The sequence below is a fragment of the Lepus europaeus genome, chromosome 23 (genome assembly GCF_033115175.1).
Source record: "Lepus europaeus isolate LE1 chromosome 23, mLepTim1.pri, whole genome shotgun sequence".
Lineage (NCBI taxonomy): Eukaryota > Metazoa > Chordata > Mammalia > Lagomorpha > Leporidae > Lepus > Lepus europaeus.
In genome coordinates this window covers 22,686,964-22,705,548 of record NC_084849.1, presented here as the reverse complement: position 1 = coordinate 22,705,548, position 18,585 = coordinate 22,686,964, and the positions used below count along the sequence as shown (strand labels likewise).

The 18,585-nt window shown below is 48.5% G+C and overlaps 1 protein-coding gene across 3 annotated transcripts in view; it reads right to left on the bottom strand.

The window, feature by feature from the left end:
* The window catches only part of NF2 (NF2, moesin-ezrin-radixin like (MERLIN) tumor suppressor), an 87,110-nt gene that overhangs the window by 46,902 nt on the left and 21,623 nt on the right, over window positions 1–18,585 (bottom strand). For all 3 annotated transcript variants that reach the window (XM_062182615.1, XM_062182614.1, XM_062182613.1), the window contains exons 2-4: window positions 9,090–9,215; window positions 6,285–6,407; window positions 3,597–3,680 (exon numbers count right to left, since the gene is read on the bottom strand). In XM_062182615.1, the coding sequence (XP_062038599.1) occupies window positions 3,597–3,680; window positions 6,285–6,407; window positions 9,090–9,215 (333 nt within the window). The remainder of the gene's footprint in view (window positions 1–3,596; window positions 3,681–6,284; window positions 6,408–9,089; window positions 9,216–18,585) is intronic.

Genomic DNA, 18,585 nt, shown 5'->3' with positions numbered 1-18,585 from the left:
CCACAAGCAGAGAGCAGGATCGGAAGTGGAGCACCCAGGACTTGCACCGGTGCCCACATGGGCTACCAGCGCCACAGGTGGAGGCTTAATCTATTACACCACAGCACCGACCCTACCACCAGCCCTGAACCTGCTATGCCACAACACTGGCCCCTGCATTGCACTAGTTAATCAACTTTTACCTCTTGGGTATTTTTAACTGAGTGTCCTCTAATTCAACCAGCCACTACCCAAGGTATGAACCTAATAATCTCTCACAAGGACAGCTAGAGCAGCCTTCTCATGGTCTCACTGTTTTCAAACTTGTCTCATTCCAATCTGTGCTTCAACAGCTACCAACGGTTCTGTGTAAGATATAAACTACTGGGCAGGCATGTGGCATGGCAGTCTAGTAGCTGCTCGGGGTGCCTGTATCCTATATCAGATCATCTGAATCCTGGCTACTCCGCTACCGATCCAGCTTCCTGCTAATGTGCACCCTGGGAGACAGCAGGTGATGAACCAAGTCCTTAGGTCCCTGCCACCCACATGGGAAACAGCTGCAACCTGACCGAGCCCTGGGTTTTGCGGGCATTTGGAAAGTGGACCAGTGGATGGAAGATCCCTCTTTCCATCTGTCTCTCTGCCTTTCAAGTAAAATGAAAATAAAATGTTTAGAAAATGGTGAAATATAAAAAACTCACTGGCTTTGCGTCAACCACAGTTTGATAAAGCTAAGACCTTTTATTATCTGGTAGCCTGCATATCTTTCCAACCTCAACTCTCCATACTCTGTACTTTTATTTCACATGGACTCAGTTTCTTAACTGAACTGCATTTTGGCACCCTGCCCCTGACTGCATTAAAAAATACTAAGCAACACTAAGCCTCCTCTCCCCCATTCTTTTCTCTCTTCCAAATACTAGGAGTTTGCAGGCGGCACCGCGTGATTCGTAAATTACATACCATTTTCTCCCAAAGTCATTTTTAATAAGAACATGTTGTAAACGCCAAATTGTCAATATAAAATCCAACAGGTGGCTTAAACATTGCAAGATGGCTTGCTGTGTCATGTGACTAGAACAAAAAAAAAAAAAAAACAGAAACAGAAAATTCCTGCCCATTCTTTTGATTCCAGCATAACTCAAACTTCAACCAAGAAATATGGTTCTTGTTAACTGAACCATGTGATTAATATTTGTATTTATGCTTTGAGGGTAATTGTTTCTTTATGCTTCGGAATTAACTGTGTCTATATCATTTGAACAGCTGAAAACTGTAATGAATACATTTGTGCATAATTACATTCCATGTGTTAACGAGCTCAACTGGCTCTCCCCTCCATACTTCTAAAGTTTCTTTCTATTTCAAAAGGTTGTAGAAGAAAACAAGCCGCATAGGATGGTAGAAGCCAGTGTGTCTTACAGAAAACCTGGACTCACGTGACCCCAAAAAGGAAGCGGAAATGTAATGAAAGGCCGTGCTTGCTCCCAACAGACTCCTCTGGCGAAAAGCAAGGGCAGAGCTCTGACCAGGCTCCCACGCCCGCTCCAGGCTCTCTTTATTCTGCTGCAAGCCCTCTCCACCAAGAAGTAGGCTGCGTATTCCCTAAAAACAGAATTAACATCAAAGTGCCCCGACTCTGGACAAATCACTCATCCTCCATGAGCCTTAAATTCCTCATCTGCAAAACAGGCCTCACACGCCCAAGTCCTGGCTTCCAGAAAACACGATGCTGAGTGCTGTGTGGAATACTCATGCTATGACACTGTGTGAAACCGTGAACACGACGGCAGGTAAGATCTCATTCATGTTATGCTCAGAGATACCCTTTTAATATGCACCAGACGTTCCAGAGCTGGAGACACGTCATAGTAAACTGTAGTTCCCAGAATGCAGACGTTAAACCATAGATTACCTTTATTTGTAAAATCCTTAAAAATTGACACTGGGAAAAAAAATAGAACATCCCCTTCCATATGAACCACATATGCTGTCTGTGAATCACTTTCATCTCTAAATTAGTAGATCCAAATTAGTAGGGCTTTCCTACAGTGAAATCTGGTTAAGCAAACATCTGCTGGTTCCCTGAAAAAGTGATTTTTTTTTTCCCCCACAGGTGGCCTTTGAATTTGTGGCCCAAGTTCTACGCAAAGAAAATGTAGCCTTTGCGACTGAAATCCTTCAAAGAGAGGTGGTGTCCTTGAGAGCCTGGGTCTCCTCTCGGCTGGGGAGGAAGTGCACAAAAAGGAACTCGACTCCGAGCCAGGAAGTGCTCAGATTTAATGAAAGTGACAATGACTGCTTCATCACTGTCAGGGCCATGCTGATTGGAAGGACACGTTTTTCCTTTTACTAATATTCTTGATCAAAGCATAAAAGGAAGCATATGTCTTAGTTGAATTAAGGCCCATTTTCTGTTTTCTCAATTACTCATATTTTCAGGGAAGCGGAATAGGAGAGGCACAAAAATGCAACCTCCAAACCATGAATTCTGCCCTTGGCTTTGCCTAAGACTAGCCCTGATGAACTTGGGCCAATCGCTGAGGACAGACAGTTCCATTACCAACTGCACTGATGACAGAGTCCACAATCCCTGGTGAATACTCAGCAAATATTAGACAAGTCATTGGATGATTACATCGATTCTGCTCAATTTCTACAGGTCCACCCAGCATGCATGGCCTTCCCCACCTCCTCCTAACTGATACGTCCAGTACTTCCTGGCTTTCATCTGAAATTGTACGAAGCTACCAAAAAAAGGACACTAAGACAAGTATCTCATTAATTTCTCTAACAGAAATGGTTTCATGGACACCTGCTATTAAAAAGGAAAATAACTGAAAAGACAGTGCTTTAAAAATCACACAAATAATCAAGGTGTCCCAATCCTGAGGACATCTTCTTAGGCTTTGGTGAAGGCAGGAAGCAGGGGGGCCATGAGAGATGGTTAGGGACTGAAGCAGGAAATCTGAGGGACCGAAGCACTGTGGGCCGACTCTCTACTGGTCATATAAAAACAGAGGGGACAAAAACACCAGAGCAATGGTGAGCCTGCTCCCACCACTCCTGGGCTGCAGTAACTAAACAGAAGCGAATGATTCTCTGCTAATCAGACGGCTGGGCTCAACAGACCCAGCGCGTGCAGTGCCCATTGGGGGTGGATATGGCGTGGTCCCCACCCACAGGGCACCTGTTTCTCACAAGATGAGTTTGGAGTCAGAAGCTGGGTCTTTCTGACCCAGGCCCTGTGGCCCTGTGTTGCCATAATTGGAGACCATAAACTCATTTCTCCTGGTTAGTAAAAAGAGTTTGTTTTAGGGAATGTAATGAACCTCATGTGCATAATGAAATGGCACAGAAAAGTCATCTTTCGGAATGAATCCACCTAGACTGAATTCTAATTCATTAGAACGATACACTTATTTGTGTACACAAAAAAGATTACACAGATGCTGCGGGATAGCAACAGTGATTTCCCCCACGTCCCATAACATCCCACTTTCTGGAGTAGATCTCCCCTGAAGTTCAGAAAATCTTAAGAAACAGAAGACAGGCGCCATCCTGTGCCATGAGTTAGGGCCCAGGAAGAACGCGCGTTTCTTCTTTGAGCCTACCTTGGCCTGGACGGCGTAAGACGCCAGCAGCACGGAGGCTTCAGGAGGGCAGTAGATCTTTTCATCTAAAATCTGTTTCTTCACCTGAAAGGGACAACAAGGAAGAGGTGAGGCCGTGTGCGTGATGGGTGCTGTGCAGGCTGGGCACGGCAGAGGCCACAGGGTGTTCTCGTGAGGGCCACCAAAGCACCTGTTAATGACTTTCTGACAAAGGGCACCATTTTTTTTTAACTCATGCAGACAGGCTGAGAGTTCAGTCACTGACAAGTTCTTGGTAAGACAGCTCTGCATAAAACCCCCTTCGTCTCTTCATGATCAATGTTGAATAATAATAAAAAAATCCTCATGGTTACAAGAGACTGACACGTGGGCTGTCACCGAGAGCTGTGAAGGTGAGAAGTGTCAGGCACAGCTCTGGGGCTGACTGCAGCCCCAGGCCCTGCTGCACACACGCAGCACTAGAGGAAATAGTCGACTTTTGGGTCTTAACCCAAGACAAAAGCCACCAAGGCCACTGAGTTATGACTGCAGACAGAAAAAAAAAAAAAAAAAAGCCATCACTTTCAATGTGCTGCTCTAAGGAAAAAGGAAGCAATAAAATTTGATCGATTCAACTTTTAAGTACATGTGAGGTCCAGGAAATATAATTCCTGAGCCATAATGTTGAATTACCATATCTCATTGCACTCCATTTCTGCGAATGGTGCAGCACGGAGCGGTCCAGACGTGGAAGTGAGAGGGGCATGAAGTGAGGGCACTGCTTCAAAGTGCTTACAGGAGAGCCTTTTTTTTTTTTAAATTTTCTAAGAGATTTATTTACTTATTTGAAAGGCAGAGTTACAGAGAGAGAGGGAGAAATAAATCTTCCATCCTCTGGTTCACTTACCAAATGGCTGCCATGGCCAGAGCTGGGCCAGGCTGAAGCCAGTGAGCCCAGAACTCCATCTGGGTCTCCCACTTGGCTGCAAGGGCCCAAGGACTCGGACCACCTGCTGCTGCTTTCCCAGGCACATTAGCAGGGAGCTGGATTGAAAGTGGAGCAGCTGGGACTGGTACCCATGGTATGGCAGATTCTCAGGTGACAGCTTAGCCTGCTGTGCTACAATGCCAGCACCACAAGAAAGCACAGCGACGATTTGAGGCCTAAGCAATCTTTGTGTGGGTTCAGTGACACCCAAAAATCCTTCCCAGGTTTTACAACTGGTCTCACGTTCTTATGGAGACGATGAAACCAAGGATATCTCTAGAGCAGTACAACTTCCTAATCTCTTGCTTTCTACTAGAAGGAATCGAAGGGAAGCCCGGTACAGAACAACAGGAAGGGCTTCCCTTTGATCTGAACAAGCTAGAGAGAAATGCTCCACACATGTGAACCTAAGTAAATAAGCGGCCTTTATTTCATCTTTATGGTAGCTCTCTGGTCAACTACATTTTTTTAGGGATGGGCATTTGGTGCAGCAGTTAAGACGCCTCCTGGGCTGCCCGCATCCTATATCGCAGTGCCTGGATTCAAATCCCAGCCCTGCTTCTGATTCCAGCACCCTGTTGATGCAAACGTGCAGCCCGGGAGGCAGCAGGTGATGGCTCAAGTAGCTGGGCCCCTGCGACCCACGAGGGAGACCTGGATTGAGTTCCAGGCTTTCGGTTTCAGCCTGGCCCAGCCGTGGCTGTTGCAAGCATTTGGAGGGGAGAACCAGCAGATAGAAGATCTGTCTTGTTTCTCTCTTTCTCTCTACCTTTCAAATAAATTAGAATAAATAAAAATTAACAAAGTACAAATAGACCCTCAAAAGAAGTTATTTAAGGGGTTTTATTACATTTAATTTAACACTTGCTGAACATGACATGCCAAGGCTCAAATTAATTACAGGAGGGCTTTGTGACAACCACACATAGGCTACTGGGAAATCATGTAATTCACACCTCTGCTTCAGTCGTCTGCATCACCGACAGTGGGCACCTTGGGGGCACACAAACAACCCCAATGCCAGTCACGACTACCAGGCATGAAACTGGGGGTGGGGAAGGTGCTCTGTCCAAGCAGGGGAACACAGCAAAGATTTCCATCCTCAGACTAATCCTCCCCCCTTCGCCCCTGGTGGTCAGCCTAGAGTTACAGATCTCACGATTTCTTCAGTTTGATTGAGTCCTTATTCAGCACTCAGTGAGCCTCGCCTTGAAGGGCTCCCGACCAATGAGGGAGTGAGGGAGAAATAAGACAGCTCTAGACCAAAGGTGGCGTGACGCGGGACGTGTGCAGTACCACATGCAAGGGTTCACGGAGCGGCCCCGAGTTCTGAAGTCCCTTCTCAATGAGAGCAGATTCGGAACCTCTGGACTCTCTCTTTAGACTTCCTGTGCAACTACTGAGTATTTGTAAGTGAGTTAGAAGAAGAAAACAGGATCTATCTTCAAAGAAGTTAGGTAGCTACCCGTATCCACTCTTCACCCTCACACCTCTGCAGTTTCATCTGACACCAATTCTCATCGTTCAAGCACATTTCTGCGCTGAAGATTTTTTTCCACTACAGAAACAAACGGGCTGACTATTCACAGGCAGATCATTTCTGCAACGGGAAAGCTTTGTGGTCGGCACCCAGGGCTTTGCCCAAGCCAATCTGCAACCTCACCTGGCGACTTCCCTCACAACTGGGAGAGGGGGAGGGGAGGCCGCACGGACTGGTGTACCTGCAAGAAGAATAAATGTTGGGTGATCTCCTGAACCAGCTCCTCCTCAGCATTCTCGGGATAAAATTTGGCCAGGAAGTGAAAGGTGACTGGTTCTTCCTTTGAAACATCGTGATCCAGCACCTGCAGGATTGCAGAGCAAAAGATAAAGAGGTTGGCACCTCTTCCTCCCAAGCTATCAAAGTACCTTTGGCAGGCAGTATCTACAACATTTTTTTCCTGCTAAATTCATCACACTTTTCAAAGGTTGTGATTCTACAGTTGGAAGCATTCTCAAAGCCTTTTATCGTAAGAGATAATATTCACTTCACACTGTAGATCTGAACCAAATTAACCAATACCCCCATGGGGTGAGTGGATATAAGATTAAGACCTAAATGTTCTCAAGGCCACAGAAAGTTCAAAACTGGAAATGTGTAGCTCAAAGGTCATGGCCATTACCCTTCATGGTAGGCTAAAGGCTTTATAATTTTATGAAGCAGTGGAATCTCCTGTTTCTTCTTCTTCTTGCTGCCTACCTCTAGCATTTAGATCTACGTTGGAATGGAACTTTGAAACGATGAATTAGATCTTTCTGAGTCAGCTAAAGATGAAACGTGTCCACTGTGGCAGCCCTTTGTTTCAAGGAACCTGCAGAAATGTCCTCCCAAACGCCAGGAGCACAGTCACTAAACCGTTGCCTTTAATCTTTGAACAATTCCATCCATGCTGAGAAAAGCCTGGACCACCTGCTCTCCAGAGCGAGTTTCATTTCAGGACATAAACATGCCATGGGACAGGCTACCAGGCTCCATTAACATGTGTCATAATTTATTTCCTTTGAGCACCAAGTTCCATGGCTCCTGATGCCCCCAATCTAATATCCATTTGGCCAACATTCAGGTACGATTTAAAATTCACTTTGCTGAGAATCGTAAAAGGATACGGAAACTGGGGGGCCAGTGCTGTGGCACAGTGGGTAAAACTGCACCTGTAATGCCTGCATTCCATATGGGCACTGCTCCACTTTTGATCCAGCTCCCTAACAATGGCCTGGAAAAGCAGCAAAGAATGGTCCAGGCGTTTGGGTCCCTGTACCCACGTGGTAGACCTGGAAGACGCCCCTGGCTCCTGGTTTCACACCAGCACAGCCATCTGTGGAGTGAACCAGCAGATGAAAGATCTCTGTCTCTCCCTCCCTAACTCTGCCTTTCAAATCAATAAATCTTAAAAAAAAAAAAAAAAAGGAGAAGAAACAGAAATTTGCTGTCTTTGATTTCCTGATACATAATTCTCCATGCTCCTGGCCAATTCTAGGTGGCAGTGCCCAGAAAATTCAAAAGGAATCCGGTCTAGGCCACCCTCGCTGACACTAGCACGCAGCGGCACTTTTGTACCACTTAGGAATTACCATCTGACAGATTACTATGTACTTATGAGAGTACTTCAAAAAGTTCATTGAAAAGGGCGACGATTAAAAGATAAGCCTATTTTGGTGTAAAAAAAATTGAAAACCATGCATAGTTTTTTCATAGTATGTATTTCCCCTGAACAATTTTTTAAAATTATTTATTCAGTAGGCAAAAAGAGACAGAGAGCTCCTATCTGCTGGTTCACTCCCCCAAATGCCTGCAGTGGACCCTGGCCGGGGTTGAACCCAGGGACAAGGAAATTAACCCAGGTCTCCCATGTGGGTGGCAGAGACCCCGTTATTGAGCCATCACCACTGCCTCGCAGGGTCTGCATCGGTAGGAAGCTGGAATCAGGAGCCGAAGATAGGCATCAGACCCGGAGATAGGCATCATACTCCAAATGGGACACAGGCAACACAGAACACCCACTCCCCACCAGGAGCTTTTTGAAGACTTCTCATATGCATGGATCTTTAAAAGGTTTTGTGCCAAAATAAACTTCTCTTTTGATTCCATTTCTCCATGAAGTTTTTGATGTGCCCCTGTATGTGGACACAATTTGAACACTTAAGTTTGGAGCCAGCTGGTAAAACAGGAGATCTTCACGGTTGCTCATGCTATGCAGTGGAAAATAACTGCACGTGGGCATCTGCTGCGGCACCACCTGGGGTAAGAATCTGACACGTTCTGACTTCAAGATTCAGGTGTCTTTTAGGAGAGACTGACCATCCCCCCCGCCCCCTCCCAGCTCCCCAGCTGTCATCATGGTTGGGCAGGCACGTAAGCAGGTAAGCGTGTCTTTGTGGGAATGGAGGAACCCATGCAGGGGTTTAGCAACGTCCATTTCCAAGCCACAGTAAAATCGCCAGGAGCCCAGACTTCTCCACCAGTGTCGGAGCCCTGGAGAATCCTGAGGACAAAATGGACATTCTGCCTTCGCCACAGGCACCAGGCACTCTCATTCCTTAGATCACATTAATGATCCATTCAGGTTGGGCCATGGTGTTCCTCATAAAGACTTAAAAATTCCCTGAAGAACATGAGCCCCAGGAGAATCTTTCAAAGACATGAATTGTTTAAAAAAAAAAAAAAGTGTAAGAAGATAATAGTAATTTTAATTCATAAGGCCTGATTAATGGTTCAATAAACTAGAAGGCAGAAAGCCAATGGCAATCGGGCTGGTGACAACGGGTGAAGAAGCCAAGGCTGGCAACAGCTTAATCCGGGTGACTCTGTTTGCGTGGACAAAGAGAAAACAAGCAGCGTCTCCTGCTTCCTGCCGACTTCACTCAGGACCGCGGCCCTTGCTCTAGCAGGTAGCTGCAATGCCCTCGCAACAGGCAAATAAGCTAGGAGCCCTGGGAAAAGCAGACGGGCAGGCCAGCCCCTGGGATTCACCGCGTTCCAGCCCAACCTTCTTGTCCATTTTGAGCCAGGCCACGGTGTCCTTGATGGTGTACTGCAGGCCGAAGAACCAGGTCTCCCGAAGCCCCAGAGTCCGGCACACCAAGTCAAACAGGTCCTTCCCTTTCCACTTCATCTGCAACGTAACCAAGCGACAGGAAAGGACCACGTGAGCAAAACTCAGGACCTGCTCGCCGGCAGAGCTTCCTCTCCGCAGTCGCAGACTGAAACGTGGGGGTGACACAAAGATGGCCGAGGAGCACTGCATTCCTAAATAATGTCAAAGCTTCCTACACAAAACCATGAGTGGGAAAATACCAATTAGAGCTTAATGGCTTAATCACTGCAGAGCACACACAACACCTCCTCCCGTGGACAGTTCCTTACAGATCTTAATATCGCCAGAGCTGCTAATTTAGGAGGGGTGGTAAACACACATCCTCCTTTAGGACAGTGCAGGCTCCTGAGTGAACCCAGGGAGATGGATGGCTGTCTCTTGGGGACAGTTAGTCCCTTGAGATTTTGCTGATTTTTTTTTTAAATCATGACTCAGATCCTTGATAAAATTCAACTTTTTGTTTAAAGTTTTTTTACTAAAAGTTTTTAAAATATACAGGAGAAAGTTGCAATCAAAGTCTTAAATCTTGGAGAAAATGAACCCAGGGACCAGGCAGCCCAATCACAGGCCTCTGCTGTGGGAAAGCAATTCTCCCAGTCACACGGTGCAATTTCGGGCTCTCAGTGACTAAGCCAGGTGATGGACAGACAGCAATATACTGCCGTGTGTTTATCCCACAGCCTCGCTGTCAACAGGACCCGAAGCAACGGCTGCTAAACCCTTTCTTCAGGTACTCAATCCTGCAGCTGGAGAAGCAAGTGCAGTATCTTCATAGGGGTAGAGAAGGCCCAGCAGCTGGGTGGATGTTGCCACCTAGTGGCCTTCCCGTTAAATCACCCAGCACGCTCCCAGGCTACCCTCTGGCGGCTGCTCCCCCTCCCTCCCCACCCCAACCACCCCCGCCCAAAAACAGCCAAAAACACCCTTGGGTGCAGTTGTGAACACATGAGACATCTCCGAGATGGTAAGAGTAATCTGGGAATTCAAGTACAAGGTCACAGATGGGAAGAGCGAGACCACTCCACTGCAGAAGCGTCTGTCCTTTCTCCTGCCCTCGTTAGAAATCTCCACCAAAGTCCTGACGCACAATGACAAGGAACAGAAGACGCCCTACAGGTGACAGGGGGAAAGTAAGACTTCCGGTATCTGATTGGCATTTCTGCAAAAAACTAATTCTACAGGGATGTTTTCAAGTGGTCCTTGTATTTTTAATTTATGGTCAATGAACAGGGTGGCATGCAACAGGCAAGCCCAGCCCCTCTGTGTCTGCAGTCAACCCAGATGGAAGGTCACCGAGACCACAGCAGACAAAGGTTGAGGGGCGTGCGTATCAGCTTCTGTTTTTCCCGTGGCCATTCCTCCTAACTGCCCTCCAGGTCCATGCCGGCCCCCCTCTACTATAACGGGGTTCCTGGAACACTACAAAGATGGAGGCTGTTAGAGTCTTTTGAGTGGAATAAAATAAAATGATGAGTTGTGTTCTTTTTTTTTTTTTTTTTTTCCAAAACATGATCCCCTTCTCTCTAGTGTTCAGCTGAATAACAGACACATCCATTTCCCTGTCTGACAATAGGACAAAGGGTTTTTAATTCACGGCAGGCTTCAATTCCTACAGGCAGACTTCACTGAGGAAATGTTATTTTGGAAGACTAGAAGCTTCAGGATGCTGATTATCCTCTTGCCTCTATTTTAAGCCAGCACACAGTGTATAAATTATAAATGACTACTTCACTACAAGATAATGTAACACTAAGGAGGAGGCATTAACGTGGAGAAGTTAAACACCCAGAGGCCAAGAAGATCAAGGTAACGACTCCCACCCCGCCATAACTCATGGCCAAGGCTGGGCCGGGTTTGGCACCAAGGGACTGGGCTGTTTCCAGAAAGGAAAGCTGCTGGGCAGAGGCTGCGGGAACTCAAACTCGGGAGTTTAAATCCTTCAACATAGTATTGTATTAATGCAGTTTTCCCGTATTCTCTTCTACTTCTTCATTTTCCATTTTCATTTTACTTTTAATTTATTTGAAAGATAGGGATCTTCCATCTATTGGTTTACTCCCCAAATATTTGCCTGCAACAGCCAGGTCTGGGCCAGCAGGAAGCTGGGAGCCAGGAATTCAATCAGGGCCTCCCACATGGGTGGCAGAGACTGGAGTCCTGGAGCCATAACTGCAGAACTCAAATCCAGGCACTCTGAAGTGGAATGTAGGCATCCCGAGTGGTGACTTAAGCTCCGAGCCAAAACTCTGCCCTACACTTCTTTGTTTTTAAAATGTAAAATAACATTTGTTGGATGCAAAAAGACAATGTGTTTGCCCCCCTAGGAACTTGCAAGAAGTGAAGAGAAAAAATTCTCACACCTTTTCAGAATGCTCTGCTTAGATTTTTAACTTTGACTGAAGGCTACATAATGGTGTAAGCAGGATTTCCACAGGGAAAACAGGCATGGACCTAGGTCAGAATTAAAAACAAGTGGGGGGGGGGGATGTGGCACAGAAGGCTGAGGCACCATTTGGGAGGCTGGTATCCCATGTCGGAGTGCCTGGGTTCAAGTCCTAGTTTCACTCCTGATTCCAGTTTCCGACTAATGTGCGCCCTGGGAGGCAGCAAGTGATGGTTCAGGTAGCTGGGTCCCTGCCACCCACAAGGGAGACCTGGATTAAGTTCCCGGCTTTAGCAGCCCAGCCCCAGCTGTTGCAGGCATTTGGGTGATAAATCAATGGATAAGAGAGCTCCGTCTGGCCAGTGCCATGGCTCACATGGCTAATCTTCCGCCTGCAGCGCCTGCACCCCGGGTTCTAGTCCCGGTTGGGGCGCCAGATTCTGTCCTGGTCGCTCCTCTTCCATTCCAGCTCTCTGTTGTGGCCTGGGAAGGCAGTGGAGGATGGTCCAAGTGCTTGGGCCCTGCACCCGTATGGGAGACCGGGATGAAGCACCCAGCTCCTAGCTTCGGATTGGTGCAGCGCCGTGGCAGCCATTTGGGGGGTGAACCAATGGAAGGAAGACCTTTCTCTCTCTCTCTCACACTAACTCTGCCTGTCCAAAAAAAAAACAAAAACCACTCTGTCTTTCAAATAAATTAAATCAATAATTTGGAAAAATTAAATAAAGTATTTTTTAAGAATTAAAAAAAAAATGAAGTTAGAAGAAGGAGAGAAGGAAATGAGTCTATATAAAAATCATGATCTCAGGGCCAGTGTTGTACAGTGGGTTAAGCTGGACTTGCAATGCCGACATCCCATGAGGGCACTGGTTCGAGTCCCGGCTGCTCCACTTCTGACCCAGCTCCCTGTTAATGCACCTGGGAAAGCAGTGAAAGATGGCCCAAGTGCTTGGGCCCCTCCACCTACATGGGAGACCTGGATGGAGTTCCAGGCTCCTGGCTTTGACCTAGCCCAGCCATTTGGGGAGTGAACCAATGGATGGAAAGTCGACCTCTCTCTTTCTCACTCTTTCTCCCTTTCTCTGTAACTCTGCCTTTCAAATAAATAATAAAATAATTTTTTTCCCTTTAAATCATGATCTCTACAGGGAACTGCCAGTCGTCTGGTGGAACTGAAACTGACAGCTGGGCTCAAGAGGCGGTTCGGCGTGCGATGCGGGACCAGCCAAAGGCCACTGTCAGAGGAGCAACAGGCTCAGATCTGCACTCCGGATGCCCTCTACGGCTGGGAGGAGAGTGAGAGGCAAGGAGCCCAGAACCAAGAAGGGCAGGCAGGAAGCCAACTCCTGCCTAAAGGATGGCCGTTGAGGGGAAGACTGCCTGGCAAGTGGCCAGGAGGCACGCCCAGAGCCGGTCCAAATGGGACTGGAGCAGGAAGACTGAGGGACACAGGGGCTTCCACTTCAGCATCGGAGCTGCCACTCAAGAAGGATGCGACACAGAGGCAGCAGATCTGGGAGCAAGAGATTAGGTTTGAGACAAGAGTAGGTGAAGGGAACTAAGGCAACCAGGGAGATGCTCTAAATATATTTGATTTAAAGCCCTGAGTCCATTTATGAAAGACAAAATGCTCTCTTTGTAAGCAAGCAAGTAAGGAGTGTCTGCCTGGTTAAATCTGACCGCGACATGCCGTGACCTCTAAGAGATGGGTCTTCTCTGAGCGGCCCTCCCCAGACGTAGGACACCTGCTGGGCCTTCCTAATGTGGGGTTCTACTTGGCCACAGCTGCTCCGGGCACTTCTCAGGACCTCGTGGAAGGCAGGTCTTCGGCTGTGAACGGGGCTTCCTGGGTGCCAGCCGGCTTGCCACGACATGAGCGAGCTCGCCCTCGGTTTTTTCATAGTCGTCGCACTGTGCTGGTGCAGTGAAGTGACTCACTGTCATCTGAGTGTCCCCCTACATGGTAGGCGCCTCCAAGCCAGAGCACTATTAGTCATCTGCTCAGCCCCCAGCGTCCAGGTGAGCACGCACACACAAAGACTCGGCAAACACTGGCTGTCCAACAGATTCGCCTTGACTACGTAAAATCCCCAGATCAGAGGCTGAGTGCAAAATCACATCACCTCCCAACCCCCGGTTCATCTGCTCCTTCCACAAACATTTAGAAGACACACACTGTGTCCAGGTACTGCTCGCGGTGCCGGGGATAAACTGGAACCAGACAGACAAGTCTGCTCTCAGAGGTCTAGTACTGAAACCCACTAGGGAGACAATCACCTCAATCACTCCATACAAAAAAAAAAAAAAAACAACGTGGCCAGCGTGTGGCTTAACAGGCTAATCCTCTGCCTCCCAGCACCAGCACACCAGGTTCTAGTCCCGGTTGGGGCGCCAGATTCTATCCCGGTTGCCCCTCTTCCAGTCCAGCTCTCTGCTGTGGCCCAGGAGTACAGTGGAGGATGGCCCACTGCAGTGGAATGCTTGGGCCCTGCACCCGCATGGGAGACCAGGAGAAGCACCTGGCTCCTGGCTTCGGATCAGCGAGATGCGCTGGCCGCAGCGGCCATTGGAGGGTGAACCAACAGCAAAAAAGGAAGACCTTTCTCTCTGTCTCTCTCACTACCCACTCTGCCTGTCAAAAACAAACAAACAACAACAACTCCAGGGGTGGGGTTTGCTAAGGAGCCTGGGAGTGCCTAGTTTGCATGCCCGGCTTTGGCTCCTGACTCTAGCTTCCTGCTAAGGCAATCCTGGGAGGCAGCAGTCATGTTTCAATTGCTTGGTCCCCGCCACCCCCATGGCAGACCCAGACAGTTCCGGGTCTTCAGCCCGGCCCATTCCTGGAATTTGGGTTGTGAGTACACAGATGAGAACGGCCTCTCTCTTTCTCTCTCTCAATAGGAGCACATCCTCTCTCTCTCACAAAAAACGAATAAATAAATAAAAATAAAAATAATCAACCCAGGTATAGTTTTCAGCACTACAACACTTGTGAACAGGGTTCACGGGGACCCCTCTAGGATGCGACCAGGAGAAATAGGGAAATGACACTGAAAATGACCTATGTGGGAAAGAGGGGCCAGGGGAGACTGGGCTTGGAGCAGGAGGAGTGAGCAGCCTGGTGTGTTCTGGGCACAGGAAACACCGTGGGCCATTGTCAACAGGCATTCCTTAAAGGAAAAGGAAGCGGTGTAACTCAGCTTGTCAGAAGATCGCAGACTAGAGAAGACAGCTGTGTTTTGCAGAAGGTCAGAACTAGCATCTAAAACCGACTCCTTGTCAGCCATCTCACTCCACCTCTCTCAAGTGAACCACAGAGCCCATAAAGGTACTTGGTGACTACCTCTCCCACACTCCCAAGGATGGAGCATAACTAATACCCTTCTGACAGTTAAACTGTTACACACGATGGATGCCTTAGGTCGCTAGGGCTTAATTCTTTCCAGGAGGCAGTGTAGACGGCACAGATAAGTGATGGGTGCCCACTATCAGCGTGAATCTCAGCACTGTCACTGGGTGACCTTGGGCAGTTATTGGACTTCCTTATGCTCTCCAATGGGGATAATAAACAGAACCTGGCTTAACAGACTGATCTAGGGATTAAGTGCATTAATACATTTTAAATGCCTACAACAGGGCTCGACCCACAGTAAATAAATCCTCCATAAGGGGTGGTTATTGTTAATTCTAAGCCTGCCTTCCCCTCCCAGGCGGAGCTGCTCACAGCCGCCAGCCCGCCTTCACTGAGGGTGATGGATGACAGATCAGAAAGGGCGCCATCAGTTCTCATTGAGCTACCCGGACGATCACCCACTTGACAAACATTTACTGAGCACCCACTACATCCTAGTCATTGTGCCCGGCACAGGCGATACATGATGAATTCAGGACAAGACACTGTCCCTGTTTATGCCTGATGGGGAAGACAGGTAAATGAATAACAAAAACACAACCTGGGAAGTGCTAACAGGACAGGGTGCTGTGGGAACCCAGCTCGGGCCTGGGGGGATAGGAAAGGGAGGGATGTGAGGGTCTTCCCAAGGGGCTGCTGTCACAGGTGGGTCATGGACACTGGGTGGTGGCTGGGCCGGTGGTGAAGGGGCTGACAAGGGAGGTCACGCCAGCCGGAGGGAACAGCATGTCTGTCACTTGAGTCCAAGCTGTTGCAGAGTGAAGGAATGTTCTTTGCACTTTTCTAGTATCTGACAAACAGCATAATTATCCTCTCTGCAGTACTGAGTGTTCACTGCAGAGTCTGCAGCCTCGTCTGACGGGCGTGGCGACTCTGCCTGGCCACGAAGATTAGGAACCAGGCACCTGGGTCGCTGGCGCTCTGGCGCTGGGCAGTGATGCATCTGCAACAACACCTGTGGGGCTCTGGGACGTTGGACCAACGAGACGAGCTCATGTGCATTTTCTTGTGAAAATATTTTCTTTTCTGACAGCTGATGGCACATAAATCTTTCAGGCCCTGTGCTCAGACTACATACAGGTCTTTTTGTTGGGGTTTCTAATTTTTCCTGAACAAGCTGCCAAAAACAGAACAGCTCCTGGTTCTGACAAATGTTCTTTTTTTTTTTTGACAGGCAGAGTGGACAGTGAGAGAGAGAGACAGAGAGAAAGGTCTTCCTTTGCCATTGGTTCACCCTCCAATGGCCGCTGTGGCAGGTGCACTGCGCTGATCGGAAGCCAGGAGCCAGGTGCCTCTCCTGGTCTCCCATGGGGTACAGGGCCCAGGCACTTGGGCCATCCTCCACTGCACTCCCGGGCCACAGCAGAGAGCTGGCCTGGAAGAGGAGCAACCGGGACAGAATCTGGCGCCCCGACTGGGACCAGAACCCGCTGTGCCGGGGCCGCAGGCGGAGGATTAGCCTATTGAGCCGCAGCACCGGCCGACAAATGTTCATTTAAACCCATCTCTTGAGGTGGATATTTAACCCGGTGGTCAAGATGCTCCTGTCCCATATCAGTACCCCTATCAGACACCTGGCTCCAGCTCCTGATGCAGCTTCCTGCTAACACAGAACCTGTGAGGCAGGAACGATGGCTCAAGTGGTCGGCTGCCTCCCACCCAGAGAGGAGACCCGGATGGAGTCCCTGGCTCGAGGCTTTGGCCCCATGGCCACTGGGGGCGTTTGGGGGAATGAACCAGCAGATGGGAGTGCTCTCTCTCGCTCTCTCTCTCTCAGATATTTTCCAGATCAATGTTTAAAAAGCCATGTCTTTCCAGCAGAGCGTTCTCAGTCCACCACTGCTCCCTGCTTCGTCGCAGCTAGCAGAGCAGAGAGATCCGGGGAGCGGGCAAACACATGGGGAAGACAAGTATGAGCAACGAGGGGGCGGAAATCAGGGGGCCTGGGCCTCGGCGCTGGCCACTCCCCCTCCCAGCTCCCCCTCCGCAGGCCTCCTCCTCAAGGTGCCCTTGGGGCGTGGGGGCCAACGGGAGGGAGCCATGGCTGTGCGCTGCCATGACTCCGCCGGGCCGTGGTGCTATTTCATAGACATATACTTGTGCCTGTATCAAAGATAGATGTGCACGAACTTTATAAACAGGACTAAGTGCTGTCAGCTTGTGATTTTTTTTTTTGGTAGGGGCTGAATTTATGAGCTTTACCCAGAGTGAAGTGCTTGTAATTTATCAAGCTAGAGTGTTTTAAGTAAATAGCACTAAGCACTTCCCCTCCGGCGGCAGGCACACAGGGAAAGCAGCACTTTTCTGTTGTAGGAAGAACTGGCACCAAGCACCTGCAGCGCTGACTGGGTCTATTAGCCGGAGAGCCATTAGGAGTAACACCTAGTGACAGCCTTCTCTTCTCGCAAGGGGCCAGGTCTGCACCCCCTCCTCCACCCTCAAAAACTGCCATTGCTTTGCTGCCGCGGCAGCTCTCACATGGCTTCCCCCCTGGTTCTCTGTGCCATGTGGCCATCAGCAATGGAACCCCTTGCCTTTGCAGATGTCCCAGTGCAGGGTGAGTAGGAGAGCAGCCACATGATGGGAAAAGGCCACAGCTAGAGGACAAGTTTCTCGAAGAGAGTGAACGGGTATGAAAGCTTAAGGAGAACCCACGGAGTCACGTGGGCTTTACACAGAACACTCATCACCAAGGCTGAGGAGCGACCTTTAGTTGCACAGAGGTCTGGGGGGAGTGGGGACTAAATTATCACCACACATGGAATGCTATTTGGCTGTCTACGCCTCAGAAAATGAAGGAGAACTGACAAAGCCAGCATTCACTTATCAGGGTTCCTTCTAATTAGCTCACAAGCTGCCCTAGCATTTGCCACAAAAACTGTGGAAAGGTTAACTCCCTTCCAGACAGAGCAACAGAAGGAACAGTGCCTCACCACGCTCAGGACATGTGCCACATGTCTCCTGTCGTTCAGAAATGGAAAATCCAGGGTGACTGTGATGTTTCCACTCCATGGTTATCCATAACCGATTTTGGCAGTCCCAGCTAGCCTATGAGAACAGAACTACAGAAGACCTGAGAATTTAAGATATTCACACACCAGCTTTTATTTGCCTGCTTTGAAAAAAAAAAAAAAACAACAGATGCCAACAACCTCAATTTACCAGATAAATGCAAGAGAACCAAGTATAACAACGATTCAGCAGGGCAGTAAATTGAGTAATGAAGTCCATTAAAATCTATTCTGGTCACTCAAAGATCAAGAGCGTAGCAATACAGGTACACCTCAACTCAGGATGTGACCACAAAACCAGGCTCTTGTGTCTCATGAGCTTAAACTGCAAAACCATCCGGCCATTTCCGTTCCCAATTAGAGGACACACCACCTTGTACTCAGCCATTACTTCTCAGCATGAGGGAAAGGGGCTCCTCTAGCAGAACCAAGATCACGGAAAAAGAGAGGAAGAGAGAGATTCGCTTCCTCTGCTCCCCCACTCCCAAACCCTACAGCCCTCATCTGAATCAAGGCAAGGTCTCCCAAACTGGCACTGTCCTCTTTGAAAACAAACAAACAAAACAAAACTCCAATCTTTTG